Source organism: Euleptes europaea, chromosome 6 (assembly GCF_029931775.1).
Source record: "Euleptes europaea isolate rEulEur1 chromosome 6, rEulEur1.hap1, whole genome shotgun sequence".
NCBI lineage: Eukaryota > Metazoa > Chordata > Lepidosauria > Squamata > Sphaerodactylidae > Euleptes > Euleptes europaea.
The window spans coordinates 22,214,128-22,241,164 of NC_079317.1; the positions used below are offsets into that span (position 1 = coordinate 22,214,128).

General features: G+C 40.0%; 1 protein-coding gene across 1 annotated transcript in view; it reads right to left on the reverse strand.

The window, feature by feature from the left end:
• The window catches only part of VRK1 (VRK serine/threonine kinase 1), a 37,637-nt gene extending 16,297 nt beyond the window's left edge, over positions 1-21,340 (reverse strand). Inside the window, exons 1-10 of the mRNA XM_056851106.1 lie at positions 21,184-21,340; positions 17,564-17,619; positions 14,583-14,652; positions 11,850-11,937; positions 10,298-10,406; positions 10,051-10,143; positions 8,319-8,451; positions 7,607-7,727; positions 5,646-5,704; positions 4,502-4,680 (exon numbers count right to left, since the gene is read on the reverse strand). Coding sequence (XP_056707084.1) covers positions 4,502-4,680; positions 5,646-5,704; positions 7,607-7,727; positions 8,319-8,451; positions 10,051-10,143; positions 10,298-10,406; positions 11,850-11,937; positions 14,583-14,652; positions 17,564-17,619; positions 21,184-21,340 — 1,065 coding nt within the window. The remainder of the gene's footprint in view (positions 1-4,501; positions 4,681-5,645; positions 5,705-7,606; positions 7,728-8,318; positions 8,452-10,050; positions 10,144-10,297; positions 10,407-11,849; positions 11,938-14,582; positions 14,653-17,563; positions 17,620-21,183) is intronic.
• Positions 21,341-27,037: the final 5,697 nt, after the last annotated feature.

Here is a 27,037-nt window from a genome sequence, read left to right on the forward strand (position 1 = left end):
CCATGTTCACTGGGCCTGAGCAAGCTTAGAAGAAGAAGAGTTGGTTTTGATATGCTGACTTTCTCTACCACTGAAGGAAGAATCAAACCAGCTTGCAAACCCCACAACAGACACCCTGTGAGGTAGGTGGGGCTGAGAGAATGTGACTTACTCAAGGTCACCCAGCTGGCTTCACGTGGAGGAGTGGGGAAACAAATCCAGTTAACCAGATTAGCCTCCGCCGCTCATGTAGAGCAGTAGGGAATCAAACCCGGTTCTTTAGATCAGAGTCCACCGCTCCAAACCACAGCTCTTAACTGCTACACCACGCTGGCTCTCTTAGCACCTGACCTTTGGAGTCTTGCCAAGAGTATAAATACGAAGCAGCCACTATGGCACAAACAGCTTCTCTCCACCAATGGCAAGACTTATTAGTCAAAGCCGCTGCTCATTGTAAAACACTGCTGTTATAGTTATCATCAGTCCCTTTATTCTCCACCTCCTATAACAATCTCTCTACTGAAAAGTGTTAACAATAAGCAAAATGGGTTTTGCCATCTATAAAGCTGTTGCAATGGATAATGACAAGTTTCAGCCAGAAGGAAGCCACCCTCCGGGATCTTCATTCTAACTGGAGTTTATTAGCCAGAAACAGGGCACCGTGCTCCTGTACCAGGAATTTTCTTCTACGAAGCTCAACTTTTCAAGTAAACAGAGGTCAGCACAATTAAAGTGGAAACATCAGTGCTGAGCTAAACATAAAATCCCAACCTCCTGTCTATCACATCAGGCCGGGCTCCAGTCAAGACAACGGCTACCTACCGAAAGTCCCCTTCATATATTGTCTTTTAAGCAGGCATAATTTCATTTTAGTTGCCAATCAGACACAAACTAATGAGCCAAGAACGCAACACAAAGGTGAGCAATGCATGAGGCATTCTGCATGGAAATGCTGAAGGAACATATGTATGTGGGAACAACAGACTCCTTTTGAGATTCAAGCTTCCTTCTGTGGGAAAAACATGTTCTAGTTCACATGATGGCACCACTGCAACTTAAAAGATGTGTCGTGAATCCTAAAAGCTTGAAAAGAGTGAGACGGAGGACAGATGAAGCACAGTGCCATGCGTATTTTTCAAGCTTTACAATGTGCAAGCCCCCACCTGTTAAAAAAATGTCTGTGCATCAGATACCAACCTGTCTGACTTCTGCAGCCTGCCATTCACTTTACTAATGAAAACAATTATGCAAACTATGTTAACGATCCACTAAAAAAATGCAAAATAGCTGCAACCCTCCAGTTTAAAATACTCGTCTGCCCTGAAACACACACATGAAAAGCACTTTTTTGCCTAAGTTGCTACACCATTTCTTCAGATTTGATTTTCTATGATCTAGTCCCATCTCAATTCTTCACACAGAGCAGCTGTGAAGCACAAGCCATTTATCCCAAGAAAAGCAAGAAAGAGGAAAAGAGGTTTTCAAATGGCTTCATCTACATTACATGCAGTTCCCCCCCCCCCCTTCCCGGACAAGTTATCATAGGAAAACAAGTGACCCATCGGCTTCAGGATTCCCACCAAGTTAAATGCCAAGATAAGCCAAAAGAACAATTCTAGAGAGTGTTGAGCTGAATGCATTAATAGATTAATTGGTTCAATTAACTAAAGTGTGGGTATTTAACCGGATTGTAAATCAGAGCACTTCCCTCTGAAAGAAGCTCAGTACTGAGAACATTCTTTAAATCTGATGTACATTTCTTGATGCAGGCAAGGTATTTAAGATGATTGTCTGTAAGTGATTTCCCCCCTGTTCATCCAAGGAGGGGAAAATGTTTTAAAGCACCATGTGACCACCAGTTAGGGGAACTCCCATGATCATATTTGATTTGGAAGCAAGTCCCATTATTTCAGTGCAACTTAGTTCAAACAAACGTGCTTAAGACTACAGCCTGATTTAACTAAACTGAAGGCAGCTAAAAGCTTAAACCAGCTAATAGCTTAAACCAGAAAAATAAAATACAACCAACAGGAAAATCACCAGCTAAAATTAATTCGTATTACGTCAAGCTTTTGGGAAAAAATCTTCATTCTATACAACAGTTTACAGTAATCGGATGTTGAAGTCACGGGTAGGGTTGCCAGGTCCCTCTTCGCCACCGGTGGGAGATTATGGGGGCGGAACCTGAGGAGGGCGGGGTTTAGGGAGGGGAGGGACTTCAATGCCATAGAGTTCAATTGTCAAAGCAGCCATTTTTCTCCAGGTGATCTGATCTCTATCGGCTGGAGATCAGTTGTATTAGCAGATCTCCTGCTACTACCTGGCAGTTGGCAACCCTAGTCATGGGCCTCAGCTATCTAGCTCAATAGGAAATTGGTAGGGTTGGGTCAGTGGTATTCAGTCAGTGGCTTACAAAATACCATCAGGCAAAAAAGCCATGTTTACTTCCATGAGGGCTTCACCACAGGGAGACTCTCAACTTATCTGTTCTTTTGGCAGTAGCTGTTCCAAGGTAGAAACCATCAGCCAGCCGCAAGCCCCACTGGCCAAGGGGCTTTCTCACTGGGAAACAGAACTCAGAAGAGCTACGTGTGGTTCCTGAGCCACTGAGCAAGTATCATGGGATTAGGTAAAACAGATTTTTGTAATAGTGCAATATCAGTGTTACCCTACTGTGGCAAGGCACCCCAAGTGGTACGAAAAGAGGACTATGCTGCTGCATATTATTTAGAAGAATGTCTGGGTCTTCCCATTCCTCTGTTAACTCGACTCTTCAATCTTCCCTGAGCAAAGCTTGGGTGAAATCCCCATGCATAAGGCAAAGTGCGGGACATGCAAGCTTGGTTTCACTCACAGCCAATTACAAAGCAGCATGTCCAGAGGCAGGGATTGAAATGCTTCCTGGGAACTCTTTCTGAGCAGAAAAAAATCTTTCAAAAAACAAGGCTTGAATTCTCCCCCCCCCCTTCAGATTGTTCTGTTTTTTATGTTGCTGTTCTCAAAAATGCTTTTTTATGTGGCAATTGGGTTTGGGGGGGATTTTCTCTCATAGTAAGCACTACAAGAAAAGCCAATTACAAAGCAGTATTTAAAGGGGTGGGACTTGATTTGAGCTTGGAGACTGCTGGTGCATAGATTCCCAACAGGAAAGTGTGGGCCCAGCGAGCAACAAACCTCAGGTAAAACTCCCATGCATAAATGACAATAGTTAAACTAAGAGATTTTCAGTTTCCAGCTTTCAGACTCGCAGCCTGGACGAGTCAGCCCAACTACTAATTTCATGTATATTAATGAACAGTCTGGACCAGGCTTTCCAGTGTCAAGACTGTGTTCACAATAAAAAACATTCTTATTTCTACGATATACCATGGTGTTGCCTCCTGTATAATTCAGTTTCAGTCGTTCCGTTCTCAAGCTAAGTTTTACACTAGAATCCTAAATAAAGCCATTAAATGAATGACATCTTTGTCAATAAATGTATTTACGTTCAGGCTTTTCTGTAATATAAACAGGTATCCTATTGCATAGAATTATTCTTCCTGACATGAATACAAAGGCACGGAACACTTGTGAATTCAGAGCAAACACACGGACATTGAACAACAGGAAGCCAGCATTTAGATTGGGTAAATACAAGAAATGTTGCATTACTAATCCTAACAAAGAGGTTCTTGGGTACAGTAATTAAAATTTTCTGTAAAGTACAAGAGTGGAGGGGGGGGTGCGTATCAAAATTCTCCTTTCTTGTTGCAGCCCCCCAATGCCGCCCAGTACACTGTTCAAGAGGGTCCCCCCAACCCTCAGCAGTGTCTTTTCAGAGGGTTGCTAATGGAAGGCAGATCCATTTCTGCAACTTCTCCACAATGGCTTGGATTCTACCTTTCCAATTAACTTTACACCACAGGAAGGCTCTGCACTTAGCCTGAGTAGAGTGATAGGATCTATCCCTTTCTACTAGACCTTTAACACTGCTTCAAAACTGTCATCATCACTGAGACGTCTTTACAACTAAACAATTCCATTACTGTTCTTAATGCATACAAAAATTATACCTGCTTCGTTCAAACTTTTTCTCTCATCAAATTTCATGGCAGATACTGGCCAGGATCCAAAAGAGCCATATGTAACCTGCTATTAGAAGCCCGAAGTCCCCTAGGACACATGTTTTTTAGACATTAGCCCCCGATGCGGTACAGAGTGATGCTTCAAAAGCACTCGATGATATGACACGGAAATCTCTACCAAAAAGTAAAAACTCCCGTGGGGTGAGTGCAAACTCCTGGGCGTGCCTAAAGTAGCTCTTTGGATACCAGCCAGTGACAATAAGATTGAACAAGTTATGTGCTCATGAAATATGGCTGTAGTCTCAAGTGTACATTTGTCCTGCCCTCCCTCTTCCACTCTCGATGGCACCTGTCTGACACCTATTTTCATCGGCACTCATTCTTCCCATCAGCACTCATTCTTTCTTCGGCTGGAAACAAGAATCATTAGACACTGATTTGAATTAAGAAATAAAGACCTTAAGTGCAGGTTTTGCTGGAACATCTCCATTCTCAGAAATACTGAAGTCCAATATACCATCATCCTTCTGACCAATGTCCTTGAGACCATGAAGAAGTATTTCTCGTAACTGCTGATACGGTGGCTTTTCAGTATAATTCAAATCCATCACCTTTTCCATGTACCTGGCTATTTCACCTGAAGAAAATGGTTACGAAATCTATCTAAGCAGATTTACAATTCAAACATGTATATTATAAGCTTATGGGATAAGTCTAGGAACAGCTAAAAACCCCTTGTGATTATTATACCACACAATCACAGCTATTCTACAGAACATGAACATCACAAAACCATACCAGCATTTAAAGAAGAAAATATTACAGGGAAGAAAACATTTAAAAATGTCTTTAACCCACAAAAGCAACTTGGCTTCTGGAAGAAAAGCTTACAAAGCATTTCCCAATTGCACCATCAGTACTGCTTATCAAGTTGGGCTGCTTTTCAAATTGATTTCTTCTAGAAGAAACAGCCTTCTGTCAGCTAGTTGTAGTTTCTTGACTCAACTAGTATAGGGGTTTTTAATTTTATCAAAAGCATTTTTTTTTTGTATTTAACACCCAAAATCTTCAGTTTGATTGCCACACAAATGCACTTATTTGGAATCTGAAGCAACTGAAACGTGTGATGAGCTGAAAGCCAGACAGCCAGAGAGCAATGTATGAATCATACTTGGTAGATCTTGGAGAATCTGAATACTGCTCAGATCCTGTTAAAGTCAGTGAGAGAACTGCCCTAATGGCTGAGGACTTTGCTCTCTGTTCAGAAAAGGAATGCCCTGCAAGCTAGTTCTTTAGATCCCCCGGTTTTAAGAAAACTTCAACTTTATTTACATTCTATACTATAGGGAAAAGTTCTGATGCACAAATATTAGGCACATTATTCAAGCTGTCATTTCAGTTCTTCTTGACAAATGTATCCCGGAAAATTTCTGAACAATGTATTCAAATCTTCAAAACAACAGAGAGATAAAGGAAAAGAAAGGACGGCTGGTTTTGTTTTAGCAATCCCACCCCCACCAAGACATCAATATTAAAAGTGTTTTTTTTAAATTAGAGAACTGTGTTTTATTACAGACTACTATTCAATTTGGAACTTCCTACCTGGTTTATCTTTTTCAGCGAAGCACTTTCTCATCAGTTCTGCAATATTATCTGTATACCTGAGAGAAGCAAGCAACACACTAACTTACATTTAAAAGAACAACCACCTTGTTTCTTTCCTGGATTTTGCTGCCTTTCAAATTACGGTTGCAAAAATGGAGCCAGTCTTGTATCTCCATATCTAATAAACTCTCTCATTCTCCAATGCAGACAACTTTATTTAATACCAGACTCAAAACAGCGAAATAATCAGAACCTTATGTTGGAAAGTGGAATAACAACTTCCAAGCAGCAAGAACAGGCAAATTGACAAACAGCTATATGCAGTGGCGGGTAACTATAATTTGAAAACTAGGACCTGATTCCTATGTTTTGCCCAAGTGGGTCAGTGATTTAGTATTTTGGTGGACTCGTCACAGGCCCTCTAACAGATAAGAGTATTTTAAGGGAAGGGGTTATTTTGGGGGGGGGGGGGGTTCTGGTATTTATTTTAAATTTGAGTTTGTATGCCACCTTGAAAGATGGACAAAGGAGGAATATTTTAATAAACAGCCATTTGAATGCACATAGTATGGGGATTTTCACCAAATAAGAATATAAGAACACAAGAAAAGCCATGCTGGATCAGACCAAGGACCATCAAGTCTAGCAGTCTATTCACACAGTGGGCAACCAGGTGCCTCTCTAGGAAGCCCACAAACAAGGCAACTGCAGCAGCATTATCCTGCCTGTGTTCCACAGCACGTAATAGGCATGCTCCTCTAATCCTGGAGGGAATAGGTATGCATAATGACTTGTAGCCATTTTTACTAGTAGCCCAGAATACCCCTTTCCTCCATGAACATGTCCACTCTCCTCTTAAAGCCTTTGAAGTTGGCAGCCATCACCACACCCTGGGGCAAGGAGTTCCACAATTTAACCGTGTGTTGCGTGAAAAAATACTTCCTTTTATCTGTTTTGAATCTTTCCCTCTCCAGCTTCAGCAGATGACCCTGCATTCTAGTATTATGAGAGAGGGAGAAAAGCTTCTCCCAGTACACTCTCTCCATACCATGCATAATTTCATAGACCTCCATCATGTCTCCCCTTAACCGCCTTCTTTCCAAGCTAAACAGCCATAAGTGTTTTAACCACTCCTCATAGGGCAGTTGATCTACCTCACTGATCATTTTGGTTGCTCTTTTCTGCACCTTCTCAAGCTTTGCAATATCTTTTTTTCGGTGTGGTGACCAGAACTGTACACAGTATTCCAAGTGTGGTCTCACCATAGATTTGTCCAAGGGCAGTATGATAGCAGCAGTTTTATTCTCTATTCCCTGTCTAACTATGGTCAGCATGGAATTTGCCTTTTTCACAGCAGCTACACACTGGGTTGACATCTTCATCGAGCTATCCACTACAGCCCCAAGATCTCTTTCTTGGTCTGTTGCTGCCAGCACAGATCCCATCAATGTATATGTGAAGTTGGGATTTTTTGCCCCAATATGCATCAGTTTACACCTGCTCACATTGAATCTCATTTGCCATTTTAATCCCCATTCCTCCAGTTTGAAGAGATCATTTTGGAGCTCTTCACAGTACAATTATGTTTTAACCACCCTAAATAATTTGGTGTCATCTGTAAACTTGGCCACCTCTTTTTTCACCCTCAACTCCGGGCCATTGATGAACAGGTTGAAAAGCACTGGTCCCAACCCAGATCTCTGAGGGACCCCACTGCTCACATTCCCTCATTGTGAGAACTGACCATTTATTCCTACTCTCAAATACTACGTAACCTGTTGATACAGGAGGCCTGGTTACCTTCGCATGGAGAGGTGGAAAGGGACCTATTTGTTCACTTATTCAGTTCTCCACAAAATGCAGAATACTCATCCCTTCTTGCGACACTTAGTATTAACCCAACATTTCATGCTAAACTTCAAGGTTTTTTTTCCATTCCGTGAAACAGAGTGATTTACCTAATTTTTGAGTCTCTGACATAACTGGGATCCTTCAGGTTGTCTTCCCAAGGCAGATGACCACTAAGCCAATAGATCAAACAATAACCCAGAATTTCCAGGTCACCACGCCTTGATGGAGCTACAAACAAAAAAATAAAAAAACACACAATGTATTATGAATTATAGAATGTACCTCTGACGTTCCAAACAAGTTTTCAAAACTAACAGTCAGACATAGCATGGACACAGAAGACCAGCAAAGGATGTATTAATGTACATTACATACTGAAAATCTGCATGGTATTTACTAGTTTGCATATTCATAACAGACCTATTATCATAGAAGGCTCAAGTCTGGGTCATGATTCCAGCATCATCAATAAAGGGAGAAGTGTGGGATGGATAATTCACAGTTACCAAAGGCCTGGCTATATAATTTCAGAGAACAGGAGGTTAGGTACAAAGTTAACAAGGTTTTCAAGAGGGGTCAGAGAAGACTATGGCCAGAATTCAAACACCTCTTTAGGTGCACTCAGGGGATGCAGCCACCTAGTATGGAAGCAGCTGAACCACATCTCTCCGGGTAGAAACCTTCAGTATATTCATCCTCCAATAACAGAAAGTTAAGATCGGTTAACTAAATTGTTTTCACAGGGCAACAAACTCGACCCACTCGATGGTATATCCACTGTGTTCAGAAATACTGCACAAGGGGAAGAAAATCACTTACCCACCCCCTTGTGTGCATCAATACTAGTATATTCAAGGGTTCCATCATGACACCGCTTCGGATCCTCTTTGTAATCCTTGTGAGTGCCTTCTGGAGAGTATCGATATGCCAGGCCATAATCCACTAAATACACCTATTAAAATCCCAAATGCATTTAGATAAATAGACATTTACATGCATCTAAAGCTACTTCCAAAGATTTAAAAGGACTATATTTTGGTACAGTTTCCAGTACATCATAATCCTCAGGAACCTGCATTCCATCTTCAAACGTGTTCTAAACATTCATTCTAGTATTTAAAAAAATGATCAATTTAGGTACTCCACTAAATTATTATTATTAATTATTATTGTCATTCAAGGCAAGAGATGTTCAGAGGTGGCTTGCCACTGCCTGCCTCTGAGTGGCGACCCTAGCATCCCTTGGTGGTCTCCTATCCAAATACTGACCAGGTCTGACTGTGCTTAGGTTCGGAGACCTGACAAGATCCAGCTAGCCTGGGCAATCCAGACCAGGGACAATTTATAATTTTTAAAAAAATTATATCCTGGCTTTCTGTTATTACAAGGACCGCCAAGGCGGCTAACAATTTAAAACATGCAAGATAAAATTATATTATAAAATTGTTAAAATAACAACCCCCAAACATACCTCATTAAAACAATTTTTAAAGAGTTTTCAAAAAGGTTAAAATACATATAAAACAGTTAAAATACATACAAAACTTAAAAACTTTGGTTAGGAAGGAATGCCAAACGAAACAAAAAAGTCTTCACCCGCTGGCGGAAGACAGCAACAGAAGGCGACAGACGAATCTCCCTGGGGAGAGAGTTCCAGAACTCTGGTGCCATGACAGAGAAGGACCTTTCCTGGGTTGCCAAATGCCTGATCTCAGAAGGCTGGGGACCCCAAAGCAGGACCTCTAAAAATTGGGCAGGTTTGTAAGGGATTACAAGGTCCTTCAAATATGTTGGTCCCAAACCATATAGGGATCTGATGGTCAAGACAAGCATTGTGCCCAGAAACAAACTGGAAGCCAGTGTAGGTGGGCCAAGACTGGAGTGAGATGGTCCCTACAACTCTTAAATCCATGGGTGTGTGCTGACAGAAGCAACGTAACTTTGAGGACTAATACATTTTGTGGATTTATTTGTAACGCTGCTTAATCTGCTAGGGTATCTCAAAGAACTAGCATTAGTTTATTCACTCTGAGATCCGCACCTGATCAGGGAAAATTATGGACTTCGTGTGTGCATTTGCCAAATACTAAAGAGGTAAAAAAAATATTATAATAAAATTAGACAGCTACAGATATTTCTATAAACCAATTGATTTGAATAATCAACATGTTAAAAATCAAGTTCTCCAAGTAACATTTATGCTTGATGGATTCTTCAAACAAAGGAAATAAAAAATTGACAAAGCAGACAGGCAAACATAATTCACCAGTGTACTATATAATTTTAAACTTCCACCCCCAAATAGCTATTTGAAATTCGTTTTGTACTGTGAGCGTTCTCTTGAATATTATTCAGGGCAGAATAGCCAATTTGATCAACTGCCAGCAAAGTGAATAAAAAAATGTACAACATTAACTAGATATAAATGTCAAGCAGAAATATTAATGCTGTACACAGTCATAAAGGCCAGATTTTTGGTGAGGTTCACAGTAGCGCCACTTTCTTTAAAACAATATCTTAAAACACTGAAGAAAGGAAAAGCAGAAAGTACCTGATGTGGGGTCTTATAGCTCAGGAGAAGATTGGAGGCCTTGATGTCTCCATGTACATATTCGTGTTCATGAATGAATTCCAAAATATCAAGCTAGCAAAAGCACAAACACAGAACAAAGTCAGACAAAATATTCAACTCCAACCAGTAGAGGGCCTCTACCCTTTAGAAATTTAACCATGAACACAAAGAAATTACACCAACTAGCAGTAAAAACAAATTGGTGGTTTTTTCCCCCTTTACTTACCATTCTTAAGCCCAACTGTAATACAGTTTTGCGTGTAAATTGCTTTCCTTTTTCTTCAAAAATCTTCTGAAGATCTTTTCCAAATCTGTCCATTACCATAAATCTGTAGCTGATTTCAAGAAGAAAGGAACATAGACTTTAGGAAAATTCACACGTGTATTTAAAATTGTGTGCTTTGAAACACAATGATACTGACCATAATGCAGCAAGCCCCTTTCTCTATCTATAAGGGGTTTGAACTAATCAGGAATTAATCAGTGCTTTCTATACCTTCTTAACAGCAGCACCCTCCATCTCTGGACGCTGATTTTTAGAATTAAGGTAAAGGTAAAGGTCCCCTGTGCAAGCACCGAGTCATTCCTGACCCATGGGGTGACGTCACATCCCAATGTTTCCAAGGCAGACTTTGTTTGTGGGGTGGTTTGCCAGTGCCTTCCCCAGTCATCTTCCCTTTACCCCCAGCAAGCTGGGTACTCATTTCACCGACCTCGAAAGGATGGAAGGCTGAGTCAACCTTGAGCCGGCTACCTGAAACCAACTTCCATCGGGATCTAACTCAGGTTGTGAGCAGAGCTTTTGACTGCAGTACTGCAGCTTAACACTCTGCGCCATGGGGCTTGTGTTAGAATTAGTATAATTTTAAAAAGCACTTTAATATTTTTTAAAAATTTTATAATATAATAACCAATACAAAAAAAAACACACACCACATACAAAAACATTAATACAAAAAGAATATAAAATACCGAAAATAGAAAAACAGCCAAATAAGATGAATTACACTGAGATTACTACTATCCATAAAATTGATTTCACATACTTAAATCAAAATATTTGATAATTACCATCTGGGTTTTTTAAAAAAGTACTTTATAGTGGCATTTGGCCACTGTTCTAAAAACAATGTTTGTGATTCTAGCTCTGCATCTTTTGGATAATGGCCATGAAAGAGCAATTGTACCCACTTGCCCTTGTAAATCTTATTCTGTTCTAAATTATTCTTTTTCAGCTGAGCAACACATTAGAAAGTGGTATTTTAAAACCAGGTGCAGCTACATTTATACCCTGCTTTCTTCTACAATGGATCCAATTTACTCTTTAAACAGAATTTTTATAGAATAACCATAAAGAGATCAGCACAGACTAACATCCATGAGTCTGGACTGATCTCTTCATGTTTACTCAATACAAATTCTGTCTAAGGAGTAAATTGGAGCCATTGGAGGAGAAAGTAGAGTATATGTCTAATAAGACATCTACTAAGGTACATTATTTATAAGCAGACCCCCATAAAATGCTCAAATATTTCTAAAATGTATAGAATTCATGTACTAAGAAGAGCCCTCTGCAAGTATGTATACAGTATATTCAATCCTCTATTAATATCAATTAAGATTGCTTTAACTATGATTGCTTTAACTATGCTAACTATGATTGCTTTAACTATGCAGTAATAAACATGAGTATGGATGCCCACAGGGTTAGGTTTACACAATGGCTGTTGGAGCATAGTTATGAAAAAATCCTATATACTTGAAGATAGGGTTTGTACCTTTTGCCATTCTTTTCATGCAAGCCAGAACCCCAGTATCTTGGTACACCTATGTATTTCAATTTGTGAGAAGCAATCCATTTCCGAACTAAAAAATATAAGCAGTTACCAAACATTCAGTTACAACTTTCTTCAAATAAGACGTTACCATTTGAATGCAAGACCAAAGTGTGTGAATCTGATAAACAAGACAGAAAGTGAATTAACATCTATGAATAGTGATAGTAATAACTGAACATTTAAGGCATTAAGGACGACAGCCAACTTTTCACCCAATTTTAAAGAAAGAGCTAGGGGTCTTGCTTAACAGTGCAATACTATGTCACATTACTCCAGGCAAAACTCGCTGAAAACAATAGGTTTACATGAACATCGGCATATGACTGTACTGTACATCTCTCCCATTGAAATCAATGGCGTTAAAAGTGCAATTCTGAGAAGACTTACACCCTTCTAAGCCCATTTGTTTCAGAGTAGTTAGAATGGTATAACTCTGCTCAGGATGTCACTGTAACCAAGTGGATACTACCATAACTCCACTGTTAATGTATTTCCTTCTATGTTCTTAGCTATTCTTAAGGTTGCCACCCTCCAGGTGGTAGCTGGAGATCTCCCGCTAATACAACTGATCTCCACGTGACAGAGAGCAGTTCACCTGGAGATAGGGTTGCCAACCTCCAGGTATTAGTGTTACGGTCCTGTACCTTTAGGCCATATAGACGCCTTTGGGAACATATGGAGCAGATGAGTTTGTAGAATCTTCCTATTTAAAGTTCATTGAAAAACCATTTCAAGGTTTGATTCCCTTTAAACTGGACAAGCCTAGATATGCATCGCCAAGAGACTCTTTTGGAAAAATTACGTTTTGGAAAAATAATTACACTCTTGGATTTTTTACGCTTCATGTTTATCCAGTAGTATTTTTCCTTACTGTAAACAGTAATATTTTTACCTAACAATGACTAGTCAGCAACAGATGTCTGAAACATTACCTAATGGTGTTGTAAAATGTTATATTGGATTTTAAGGTTTAATATGAAAGAATGGTAGTAGAATGTTGAAAATATATTCATTTTGACCGTGTTCTTGAGGAGATGAAGATACTGGTAAAATCAACCATTATAAATGTATAACAAAGACATAAACTGACTGTTTAGTAAATGTGGCTATGATCAATAAATAACTTACTGGAAAAGGAACTCCTTATATGGTCACATCCAGAAAAACTGCAGCCACAGGAAACATACAGCAATTGTGCACAGACTCAGAGTGCATTTCTCAGATCAGATTAGATAAAGTCGGGAAAAATCCGATCTTGAAAAGATATAAAAGAAGAAGCTTCCCAGCCTAAGTTAGAGCTTCCAGATCTCCAACCTTTGCGTAGGTAGGATGCTCATGGATCTCTCCATCCCCTGCTCTCAGACCTTGATCCTTGAGTGGATTGAGGCTCTTAGAGCTTTCCAGTCCTGTTAGACTGGAGGAGCTTAGATCTTTCCAAGTCTCTGTGTGGACATGGAAGTTCTAAGAGCTCCCTATCTCCCTTCTTATAGATCTCTCCATCCTTTGTATGGCGGCACTGAGATCTCCTTAATCCTTACATGGATTAAGGAGCTTTCACTAAGATCTATTAAATCCTTACATGGGTTGAGAATAGAGGGCCTTAGAGGTCTACCCATCCTTAGCATGGACTGGGGACTCTCAGATCTCTCCAGTCCTCATGGACTGGAGAGTTTCACAGATGACATGATTGGGTAAAGTATGCCTACTTATTCTTATGATATTCTAGATACTTTGAATTAAGATACTTTTAACTAAATCAGATCTTATTTACTGAACTAACCATTTTACAGATTTCTGTAACTGTTGTATTTTCTGAATGAAATGTTATTTACTGTTTTAAAGTTTGAGACTCTCATAAGGTAAAATAGAGATTGTTTAAGATTGCTTGCAACATGAACATGTTTAAGACTCAAAATGTCTGAACTTTTGTAACATTTAAAGACTTTGTAACCATCTACATATATACATACTACATTATGTTAAGACTGTACATACATATACATATTTTGAAGTTATTCAATAAAAAGCTTACTCTTGTAAGAAAGCAGTTGAATCCTGCTTATTAGGTGTCTAACTGACTTCTTACTTCTTTTCAGGAAGGGGTTGAGCACAGGCACTGAAACGTACTGACCCGCTTCATTAGCTGGAGATCTCCTGCTATTACAACTGATCTCCAGCCTATAGAGATCAGTTCACCTGGAAAAAAATGGCCACTTCGGCAATTGGACTCTATGGCATTGAAGTCCCTCCCCTCTCCAAAATTCAAGTATATCATTTAATTACAATTGTTTATTTTTTGTTTTCCTTCTACCAATCACCTTTTACAATGAGAATTCTACTTTGCCTCAGAAATTAATGGCAGCAGTGGCCTCAATGGGCTGTGACCTTCTAGTATGAAAAAGGACAAGAGCAAGTGTTCCAGTCTAGTGAGCCCTGTTTTATAAACAATTACCTTTAATAACTACACAACATTGAATCTTCATAAGGAAACATCCAGTTATAATTAAGAATCCAGTTATAATTAAACATTAGAAAACCACTATAAACCATAGCTCCAGTTGCCCATGAATCATTAATACAAATTATCACTACACCTGACTCCAGGTTCAAATTATTTTCAAAAAGGACTATAGAATTGTTTTGTTGAATGAAAACTCCCAACAGTCTACTTACTTAGCTCTGGTTTAGCAGCACGCATGTAGAACTTTAATTCAGTAAAGAGAGGTCCATTTTCACTGGGCTCCTTTAAAAATCATGTTACATGTGTCAGCTTTTTTAAAAAAAGCAATTAAATGAACAAAGAAAATCAACATCCATCTTGCTAGGAAAATGCTTTGATACTAGTTAAAATGGCTAATTTCATTCCAGGACAGCTGTTACGTATTGCAAAAATAATAAAAATGAACATTTCTACAATCTTCAGAAGAGTGTAACATTTATGTTAATGTAACCATCGAAAACCTAAGTTATATTCAAAATTTAAGCAAGCTCGTTCCCAGCCGTTAAAATCAAATGAGGCACAGTTCTCAGATTGGCTGAGGCGGTTTGCATCCAGACTATAGGGGTAGGGTGTATGGGAAGGCTCCCCCCTCACCCCTTTGCAGTCTTTAGCCTGGTTTAAAACATAAGTGATTTTCAAAATTTAAGCAATTACATAGCCATCTTGAGCCAAGAGGAAAGGCAGGGTAGCAATATTTTTAGTAAGTAAAATTAAATTAAAAGCATGCTTGAATTTATGGATTGCAAATATGTAGCGTGACATCCAAACTCGGCCAATTTTCTTACTCCGGACCCCTAAGCCATATGTCATGCCATCTTCCCATCTCAAGAAATACTTTTCAGGGGACTGCAGCAGGAATGGAAACAGGAAAAGAGCCATTCCATTAGTGCAGCTTAATTGATTTCTTGGGTTCCTACCTATGAACTTTTGCTTGGACCCTCCAAAGTGCATTATTAAAGCACATACCAAATGGTGGCATCGTACTTGTGGAACGCCCTTCCTCTTGAGGCTCACCTGGCACCTATCCTATGCTCCTTTAAGTGCCAGGCCAAAAACATTACTTTTTACCATTTGTGCTGGTCATTGACCGTAATAAAGATTATCTATCTACTTTTTACCCAGGGCTTTAATTAGGGGTTGACCTTTTAACAGCATTTTTCTAGTCTGCTTCTAGCCTGATCTGTTTTATGATATTCCTTTTTTAAGCTGCTCAACATTTTATGCTTTTTTAACACTTTGGCTGGGTTTTTAATACTGAGTTTTTAACTGTTAACAGCTTTTATGGTTTTATGTTTTGATTATGTTTTATTTTGCAAGCTGCCACGTCCAGAGACGTAGCATAGAAATTTCTAAATAAAGTGTACAGTCGTTTGAGTACGAAGGATATTTTTATCTATAAAATAAATTCGTTCTGAAAAAGGCCTCCCATACTAACAAAAAAAACATGAACAAAATTTAAATGTGTCCTCCACCAATTCCCAGATCCTTTCTATGTACAGATGAACTTGATTTAACCTACATCAACTCAGTCTTGCCCAGAATAGACTCAAACTTACACAAGTATTTAGCATACCTATATCTGCGGTCATATGTCCCCATCTCTAAAAGACATTTTTGTTTTCAAACTGTCTATTCTACATAATCAAAGGTGTTCATTTATTAAACACGATGTATCTCCATTATGGTTATACACTAAAGCAGGGCACCTAGAACTTACATTCTCTATAAATAAAATGTTTATATCAGCATCCTCTTAAAACCACACATACATCACCAATGAACTATGCATTAATGCTTTTCAATACATTTAGTAGTCAAAGACATGATGTATAGACTATTTTTACAAACGTAAACTTAATTGATTCATAATGTCTGTAACTCTATAAATAAAAGAAAGCTAGGTACAGGCAAATTCGCATGACACCAAGTTAGAAGCTTCCCAACCTGGCCCCAAAATAGCACCAGATCCCACGTAGCATATCCACACACTTCAGGTGCTCTCTCTCCCCCAGCTGGAACACGAGGCACACAATGTTCAACCCTCAAGACAACAGTGTGAACAGCAACAAAAGGTTTGGCACAACCCTTTCCTTATTATGCGCGTCAGCTGAATGAGCTTCCTAAAGCAGCAGCTTTGCCAGTCTTGTGCTATTCACATGGGTAAGGAGACGATGAAATGCCCCTTTGCCTGTTATGTTGTAAGAATTTATCAGTGGGCACAGAGCATGGGATACTGCTTCAGTGAACAGCCTACAGTCTTAGATGCAGGATCGAATTCTACGCACCAAACTTATGAGATGAAGAAATGGATGTGGGGTGTCAACAGGGGCAGGACTGAGCAACCACCTCTACTATCAGTACCCTACTTCAGCGATACAGTACAGCATCCAATCTAATAAGCAGCCAACAGGCAAGGATCCTCCGTTTTGCCAAACAGAGGATCCCACAAAAACAGGCATGACACTACACCATTAAAGCAGGGTTCATCAACTGGCAGCCAATCTGGCAGCCAATCTATCCCCCCTCCCGGCTGCTCACATGCCTGCCACCTGCTGCTTCAAGCCAATCTTCTTGCTGCTGCCCTCCGTGAGCATGTCTTGACACTAGAAAGGGACCTAAAGTACACTCTGGCCTACAGTGTCCAACCCCTTTCTAACTGCCTCAAACCCTGCTAGTGATGGAGGTGATAAACAGTACAGGCTTAGAGAAGTGGCACATGGCCAGAACTGGTTGCTGACTCAAGCATTATGGCTGCACACCTGATGCCTTAGGACACCTCCCAAAAGTTGCAAGCCAATTTCCCACCTCCAATTGGTCTCAGCATTAATAAGGTTAATTTCTTAAGCAACTGATCAACTTGCCAGAGCATCTGAAAACAGCAAAGAGAACCTATAGCCAGACATCACCTGTACTGCACTGAACTGACAGCACAACAGAGTGAGCGAACATCTTTGAAATTACAGTGTTGGGGAGTCTTTTCAGCACAAAGACAACTGTTACAAAATTCCCTTACTATAGAATTTCACAGACCTGCTGCACAGTCAAATCTAAGATTCCTTCCTTCTAGTGTTTTCATGATATTCTATATAGGCAAACACAGTCTAGTACTGAATCACCTGCATATCGACTAGGTCAAAATAAAGACTTCACTTACCACTTTTATAACATAGGGCGCATCACCGCCAACTGGTTTTGAAGAATTAATGTCAGCTGTGAAAACATGAAAGGTTTCTTATCAGTAGGGTGAGAATGCTTTTTTTCTTTTTTTGCCATCAAGTCACAGCTGATTTGTGGCAACCCCTAGTGGGGTTTTTCAAGGCAAGAGACATTCGGAGGTGGTTTGCCATTGACTGCTTCTGTGTCACGACCCTGGTATTCTTTGGAGGTCTCCCATCCAAATATTAGCCAGGGTCAGGATTGGGAGCGTGTGACTGGCCCAAGGTCACCGAGCAAGTTTCCAAGGCAATAGCAGGAATTTGAACCTGGGTTTCCCAGGTCCTAGTCCAACACCTTAACCACTACACCATGCTGGCTATCTTCTTAATAAATAATTATTTACTCTGTACAATTAGTTAACGCAAACTTATGTATTCAGGGATGTTATAAGAATTTCTGCAATAACATATATGAAGTGATCTGAACACAAAGCTCTATATAAAGGCTGGTAATTCTGATAATCTGGAAACACATTTAATCCCAGCAGTTCAGAAAGGCTACTATTTATTTCATATATTGAAAGCTCATCACAAAACTCATTTGCTTTGCAGTTCATTAATCTGTCACTTTCTGCATGAGAATCATATGGCAATTAATAGCCACAGATTACAAAAAGTTATATAGGGATAAAAAGGTAGCACTGCCATGGTGGCTACAACGTGGTAGAATAAATAAATTTATGCTCCATACTCTGTCCAAATTGCTCTCAAAACAATTTCCAGTTAAAAATTAAAATAAGTTGGAACAACAAAAATAATACAGACCAGATCATCAATAAAGCCAACAGATTAGAAATAACTATTAGGAGATCAGCAAAACCAGAAATTGAAAACAATTATTAAAATCTGCAACACTATACCAGCCCACCATAACATCAGTAAATAATAAATAAATATATTTTATTTGCGGCTAGTATGCCAGATAAAACAGGTAAAACAGAAACTGACCATACAGAGTAGATGTTTACAACCAAGGCAGCCAAAGGAGGAATCACCCAATTTTACAATTCCACAGATTAAAGATATACATTAAGGCGACACAGCTTCATTGCTACTGCACAATATTTTGCAATCAGAGTGGGTATTGGTGAGCTGTCTCCCAGCAGAAACCTTTTGGTCCATTCACCCTCATCACCAGAGCCCATTTCCCTAATCAGAGGGTCAATAATATTGAAGCCGGCTGACTTGTAGAGGGGACATCTAAAAAATACATGCTCAATGGTTTCCAGCTCCCCTGTGTTGTGTGTGCGTTAAGTGCTGTCAAGTCGCTTCCGACTCATGGCGATCCTATGAATAAAAGTCCTCCAAAATGTCCTATCTTTGACAGCCTTGCTCAGATCTTGCAAATTGAAGGCTGTGGCTTCCTTTATTGAGTCAATCCATCTCTTGTTGGGTCTTCCTCTTTTCCTGCTGCCCTCAACTTTTCCTAGCATGACTGTCCCCTGTGTCACACGGGCAAATAACATCAGTAAGAGAAGACTGAATAAAACTGCACCCAGTACCAAAACAGAACAGAATTTTATTAGGACATAGGCAAGGCCTGGTGTGGGCCCTGCTAGGCCATAACCAGCCACAGCCAGCAACTAATACAAGAAGTGAAAAGTGAAACTTGAGCAAATGCTTTTCCTTAAAGGATCATGTTAAAATAACTATACGATACAATAAGGGAATGTCAGCAAATTCAAGACTCCCCCACGACATAACAAAAATGTTTAGAAAAACAGACAAAAGACCTTAGAAAAGAGGAATGTTGTCACCTAAAACTGAATAGGCTTAGAGAGAGAGAGAAGTTCTACAATTTAGCACCTCAATGCAAAAAGCCTCATTCATCTACCTGTTTTCTAGAGCAGGGCCTGAGGAAATTTAAACTGCCTGTCCCTTTCAATCAGAACCACTTCTCACTCTAGCAGTGATAGCAGACATCAACTGTACTTAGTACTGCAAAAGAATAATTTTTCCACATTTAAACAAGTGAGAAGAGTAAAACTCATAATAACAGTGCTGAAGATGTTTTGAACCATGACAGTTCTATTGGGATGAATGTTCCAGGCATTCATTTGGAAATCTATAGTTGAGATGTCTTGAACATGACTTACAAAATCAAATCACCACTTAAGAGCAGAATTGCTGATCAGGACGAAAGAATGTAAGAGCCCTGATGGATCAGACCAATGGCCCATCAGTTCAGCATCTGTTTCTCAGTGGCCAGATGCCCACCAAGTTGTATATCAGGGGCACAGAGATCAAAGCCTTCCCCCTGTTGCTTCCCCCTTTCCCAGTAACTGGCATTCAGAGGTAAACTTCCCCTCAAAATGGAAATCCCATTCAGCTATCAGGGTCAACAGCCAATAATGGTCCTATCCAACCACAAAGTTATCTAATCTCCTTTTAATCCCTTTGTACAAGAGCGTTATCATACTAAACATTTCATTTTCGATCTCTTTGCTAATAAACCCCAGTATAAAATTTGCCTAGGGTAGAATTTTCACGATTCACTGATTCATCAAGTCCAATGTTTGGTTTTGAGCAACCGGGTGCCTCAAAGAAGCACACAAGGAGGGCATGAAGGTGATGAGTAACAGGCAGGAAAAGCAGCAGAAATTTACTTGGCTGAAGAAACATATCTGCACACAAGAGCATTTCAATAGCCCTCAAACGAGAACTCTAGAAATAAGGTTAGGTTGCATTTTTCACCAAATTTCACTGCTTGCATGCCTTAATACCATTAGGAGTTTTTCAAATGAATCAATACTAGGTTTTCCGAAGGCTTTCACGGTCAGAGTTCATTGGTTCTTGTAGGTTATCCGGGCTGTGTAACCGTGGTCTTGGAATTTTCTTTCCTGACGTTTCGCCAGCAACTGTGGCAGGCATCTTCAGAGTAGTAACACTGAAGGACAGTGTCTCTCAGTGTCAAGGGTGTAGGAAGAGTAATATATAGTCAGAAAGGGGTTGGGTTTGAGCTGAGTATTGTCCTGCAAAAGTAATGTGCTAATCATTGTCCTGTAAGTATCAAGATAATGTGCTAATGAGGGTGTGGTATGTTAATATGGAACCATTGTATCCTGAAGTGATCTGTTAATGTGTGTAATCCAAAACTAATCTGCATGGCTATTGTTGAATGTTGTCTTTGTTAGTCTGGAGGTTTTTTAGAAGGCTTGGCTTCCTGTTCTAAAAAACCTCCAGACTAACAAAGACAACATTCAACAATAGCCATGCAGATTAGTTTTGGATTACACACATTAACAGATCACTTCAGGATACAATGGTTCCATATTAACATACCACACCCTCATTAGCACATTATCTTGATACTTACAGGACAATGATTAGCACATTACTTTTGCAGGACAATACTCAGCTCAAACCCAACCCCTTTCTGACTATATATTACTCTTCCTACACCCTTGACACTGAGAGACACTGTCCTTCAGTGTTACTACTCTGAAGATGCCTGCCACAGTTGCTGGCGAAACGTCAGGAAAGAAAATTCCAAGACCACGGTTACACAGCCCGGATAACCTACAAGAACCAACTAGGTTTTCCATTTAAATAATTTTACCAAGATACAGGCAGCCAAAACCTCCTTTGCCTATAACCGGTCCAAGTTTCCAGTCTTTCTTTGATGTGTCCGTAAAAACTTCTCCTGGAGAAAATTCTTCTGCAAGTTTCCGCTTTGCAGGACCTCTTTTCCCAGCTGTCTTCTTTACATTTGGCATTTTCACTGAAAATGTAAAAGAAAAAGTTTTTTTAAAAAAAAAAAAAATACTGCTACTTTATTCTGTGTGTGTGAATTACCTATTAAGCCTGTTGCCATTTCACATTCCACAATGCACCCTACCTCACAAAACCCAACTTCTAAAATCACCACCATGCAAATTCCATTTCTACAACTTTAATGTTTTCGGTGCAGAGTTATGCTTCTTGTATGAGTTTCTCTCTCCTTATTAAATTGTGAAGAACCGATCCATCTTTTACATTCCACATGAACCGCAATAAAAACCCTCCTGTTTATAAAGAACATATATATTCATAACCAAAATGTCAGACACCTATTACTACTATTCAAATTGTCAGAGCCTTATCCTCAGCTGTACATCAACTGACAAGATGTATATGACCATTATCCCATGATACTGTTTAGTCAAGACATACTGCCAGCGGAGTAATTAGTTACCTTTATAATGATTCTGACAGGGCAGGTTCTCCATGGTGTAAGAAACATGTTAACCTCCTTTGCTTTTACTACACAGAGAAAGAATCCTCTGCATTCCTCCGAGTCTCATGTCCATATCATGGCAAATAGCTGTTCACTGCTCAAAAGTAGCAAAGTGCTTTTTCAAATTGTTAGTTAAATTGTTCACTAATCAATTAGTTAAATTGTTCATCAACACTATAGACAATAAGAGAACTTTTTCTATTTCACCCTTGTATGTTCAGGTCTCTGTGACACCCAGTTATGAAGGCAATGTCAGCTTCTGAAGGAAAGCAGAGAACTCCTTTCCTCTCAAATGAGAGTTCTTATCATGAGTCCAACTATCCAACGGACAAAAATGGGTACACAGCAAGGCTACCCAGCAAAACAGCAGTAGCTACCCTTCTGAACAAAATAAAGGAAGAAACAAGGATGGACAGACAACGGCTGCTACTTTTAGCCACGAGGAAGCCAGCATGGTGTGGTGGTTAAGAGTAGTGGAGTCTGATCTGGAGAACCGGGTTTGATTCCCCACTCCTCCACGTGAGTGGCGGAGGCTAGCCTGGTGAACTGGATTTGTTTCCCCATACCTACACATGAAGCCAGGTGGGTGACCTTGACCTAGTCACACTCTCTCAGCCCCACCCACCTCACAGGATGTTTGTTGGCAGTGGGGGAGAGGGAAGGTGACTGAAAGCCGGTTTGAGTCTCCCTTAAGTGGTAGAGAAAGTTGGCATATAAAAACCAACTCGTCGTCTTCTTCTTCAAATCCCACATACTATTTTTGTATCTAGATGCACAAAAGTGGAAAGTCTCTGTGGCAGCCATGCCGCGGTACCCTTGATGATGAGCACATTTTAACTGAGGTAACATTACTTTAACATTTCAGAGGGTCATTTGTGTTGGTACCAGTAGAACAGCTAGATTCGAGTCCAGTAGCACCTTAGAGACCTACAAGATTTTCAGGGCACAAACGTTTGAGAGTCAAAGCTTCCCTTCAGGTCTGACAAAGGGAGTTTTCACTCTCAAAAACACATACCCTGAAATAATTTTTGGTCTCTAAGGTGCTACTGGGTTTGAACCTAGCAGTATTACTTTAATGTAATACTAGATGAATGTGGATAGGGGAATACCCTCTTCCTACCTTTTCCCCTAGTTAGAGGACAAATATCATAGAATCATAAATGCTTGCTTCGTACACAAATGGGAGTTTCCCTCTTAACGACCAAAAAAACCCTCCACTAGATAAAGCCTGTCTTACGACACAGCCACTGTTTCCTGGCTTACAACATCCATGTCCATCTGTTTAGAATGGCACTGTGCCTACTTGCAAGGTGGCCAAACTATTACCAGGGCACTGGTGCCAAGCAATGAGTTTGAAGCATTCATTTACATCAACCTCCTCTATGAGGAAATATCAAACCTTTCACAACTTTACTTTGAACCTTAGAATGCCTTTATACCTTCCTCTATGAATGCCTTTACACCTTCCTCTGAAAACCTGGGTCGGGACTTATGTGCATCTACCTGTAGCAGAACTGAAGGGAAAAGTACTTAACTCCTTAATTGTTTCATCTCAAGCATTTCTCTTCTCCATTTCTTCATATCTACCTTCTGCTACAGCCATGGCACACACCATTCAAACTGTAACTTAAAAAAAAAAAACCTGAAGACGTCACACGCCTGGAATTAGAAGCATGAACCTACATGTTTCTCAGAACAGAAATGCTTAAAAGCATTCAGATGTTTCCAGAAATTACTAAAGAAGACTCAGAGATCCAGCATTAACTCTTTTCCTATTGTCTATGCAAAGGATTAAATAGCTTGCTAAATACAGTGACTTAAGCCAATAAATTCAAAAGAGGTGGCCTGAAAAAATGATGTACTTAAGATATATATGCCTAAGCTTGTCTTTTGATGACTAAGCTTGACGAGTACTGGGCTTGTATAGACACTCGTTTTTAACAGCGATAGCAACAGATTCTTTCACGTTACTACCACTGCACTATCCTCAATATTGTACGATAATAGTGTGAATGTAGGGGATATGTAGGAATTGATGAGTCTTGCTGCAAGGAAAAAGCCTATTGACACACTGAAACAATCTGACACTGCATTGCTATGGGATAACTAGTAAAACTGTCACTACTTTTTAATATTATACTTTCCCTGTAAAATCCAAACCAGTGAACAATAAAATGTAAAAGCAACATGCAAGTCAGTTACAATTAAAACTTTACAGGAAGTGTCACCCTAAAACCAAGAGGACAAAAACAAATATTTTAAAAAATCTTGCCAATTTCTTTTTTAAAAATTAACCTGTTTAAATATGGATCCAGTATGTCAACTATAATCTCTATAAACCAAACATATGGGTCTACTGCCAAGCCATTTGAGTTAAAGACTGTTTTGCTACGGATATAAAGAGCTACAGGGAAAATATCTTTTTGAAGTCAAGCATTTGGCACAATAGGCAACAGACTGTATTATTATTATTACGGACGTAGTATCACAAACATTGGGATCCAGCCCCTGGCTCTAGGCGCTACTAAGAGCACCTGAGCTCTGCAATTTACTCTTTATAAACAAACAAGGACATTTCTCCCTTGGCTTATGAAAAGAAACTGTTCTGCCCACTACATACCAGCTTTTGCCTTTAGAAAGTTCTGAGCCTTTAGTTACTTCTAAACAGATAAAGATATATGGCTTGCAATAAGTAAACGTTTGGATTGTTAGCTACTTTATGTTACTGCAGGGGAGGGGAGGGTGCAGTGCAATGAGATTAGAAAAAGCCTGGAGAGTTATGCAACCTAGGAGGACCAGAACTGAAACCAATCTGAGACACAGGAAAAATATATCCTCCTAGATAGTGTACATGCTCCATTTAGTTGTAAATTAACATGTTTTAGTAGTCAGATTAACCAACTAGTATGTATTACCATTTAGGAAACAGATGAAATATCAATGGGAAATGTGATTTGAGTCAATAATTTAAATTGGCTTTTTCCCCCTTGGTGATTTAAATCAGCGTTTTAAAAAGAAATCCATTCTACTCTAAAAAGGAGTCCAACAATAAATCAATCATCAAAAAGCTAGCTTTCCTTGAGTTTTGTTTTCCTCTTTTGAAGATCTACACTATAGGCAAGAGAAGTGCTCTTCTGAGAAAGTACTAGCAGACGCAGTTGCCCTCAGCAGTCATGCCACTATGGCGGCGGCGGCAGCACAGGAGGAGAGTTAGTTTTTATATGCCGACTTTCTTTACCTTTTAAGGAGCTTCAAAGCAGCTGACAATCTCCTTCCCTTCCCCTCCCCACAACAGACACCTTGTGAGGTAGGTGAGGCTGAGAGAGTTCAGAGAGAGCTTCAACTAGCCCAAGGTCACCCAGCTGGCTTCATGTGGAGGAGTGGGGAAACCAAGCCAGTTCACCAGATTAGAGTCCACCGGTCCTAACCACTACACCATGCTGGCTTTCTCATGGGTGGGGGGAGGAAGCCATCTCTATTATAGAAACAGCAGAAAGAGAGATTCAGGAATATGGAGTTAGCCCAATGCCACTACTACCTGCTGGCACCAGCCCATCCTGCTTGTCAGGTTGGCACAGAAGCACGGATATAACAACTATCTTCTCAGGCCCTTCAGCCTGGCAAACCCCTCCCCCCCGCCAGCTGAGCCACAATTCAGCCTCAGCTGAGTATTTTTTTTTAACCTATTAAAAAGTGTTAAAATGGGGGGTGGGTTTCCAGAGCTGATTGTCACCATTTTGAAGGGAGCACTAAGCTCTGCCCCTAGATTGGCTGCAGGTAGCTTTCAAATGGGGGTTCTTTACATGAATACATGAAGCTGCCTTATACTAAATCAGACCCTTGGTCCATCAAAGTCAGTACTGTCTACTCAGACTGGCAGCGGCTCTCCAGGGTCTCAGGCAGAGATCTTTCACATCACCTACTCACCCTTTAACTGGAGATGCAAGGGATTGAACATGGGACCTTCTACATGCCAAGCAGATGCTCTACCACTGAGCCACAACCCCTCCCACAGCCAGCACAGTTTCCCCTTTAAGTTTTTTTTTTCTTGCAAAGGTTTTTCTTTGTACCAACTTAAAGGGGTACACAACGCTGCCTTATACTGAATCAGGCCATCGAGCCATCGAAGTCAGCACTGTTCTCTCAGACTGGCAGAGGCTCTCCAGGCTCCCTGTGTCAGCGAGGGAGTCCAGTCGAGGCCTGGTAGAGGTCTTTCATATCACCTACTACTTCATTCTTTAAACTGGAAATGCTGGGAATTGAACTTACAACCTTCAGCATGCCAAGCAGATGTTCTAACCCTGAGCCATGGCCCCGGGAGCTCCACTAAGCTGCTCAGAAACAGCACGACATCAGAAGAAGCTCTCAAATAAAGCAGAGGTATGCTGTGTGCTACCTTGGGCGGGGGGGAGAAATCCTTGTGTACAATCAGCCTATGTTACACACACAACAAAAGTGACAGCGGAATCACACATCTACACCCGCCCACAACTGAAGTTACAACTGCATATCAAATCAAAAAAATTAAGTGCCAATTCAAACCTAAAAGGTGGCTCAATATGAAAACCAAAGAATCACAGGTCTACCAAGTCATGGCCTTATTTAAATGCAACCATTTTCTAATACACATCCCTTCTACTCTGCACATACTTAAAAAGAGCATGCATCTATTTTAGAAAAAGTTTCCGCTGGGTAAGAAAACAGAATGACTCACCTTCCTCATTTGTTGGTGCTCTAATCTACCACAAAACTGTGGTATATTTCAACACGGTTGTTTCCTTTTAGTGAACAACACCATCATTTTTGAAATGAAAATTCTGTCCTTAGCTGAAATTTTCCAAGGAAACCCATAGAACAGGTGCCACCCCATTTCCCCTCTTCAATTATTTTTAAAACAAAAATTGAGACTTCCTTTACTGATAAGCAAACAATGTTTTTTATCTAAACAAGACAAACACAATAGTGATAAAAACATGTCAACTGTATACAAAGTTAAGAAGTAGTTTCCAGACTGTTTAACACCTTCTGAGATCTTTAGTAAGTTACCAAGAAAGTTAGTGTCAGTAGCACAAAAATGACTGTTCTTTTCATACTTTACAAATTATGTGATAATTGGCAGGCCAATCCAATGGGTTCCTTACTACTACACAAGCACTCCTTACTAAGACCATCATTGTCTTTATTCCTCTGTAGAGAC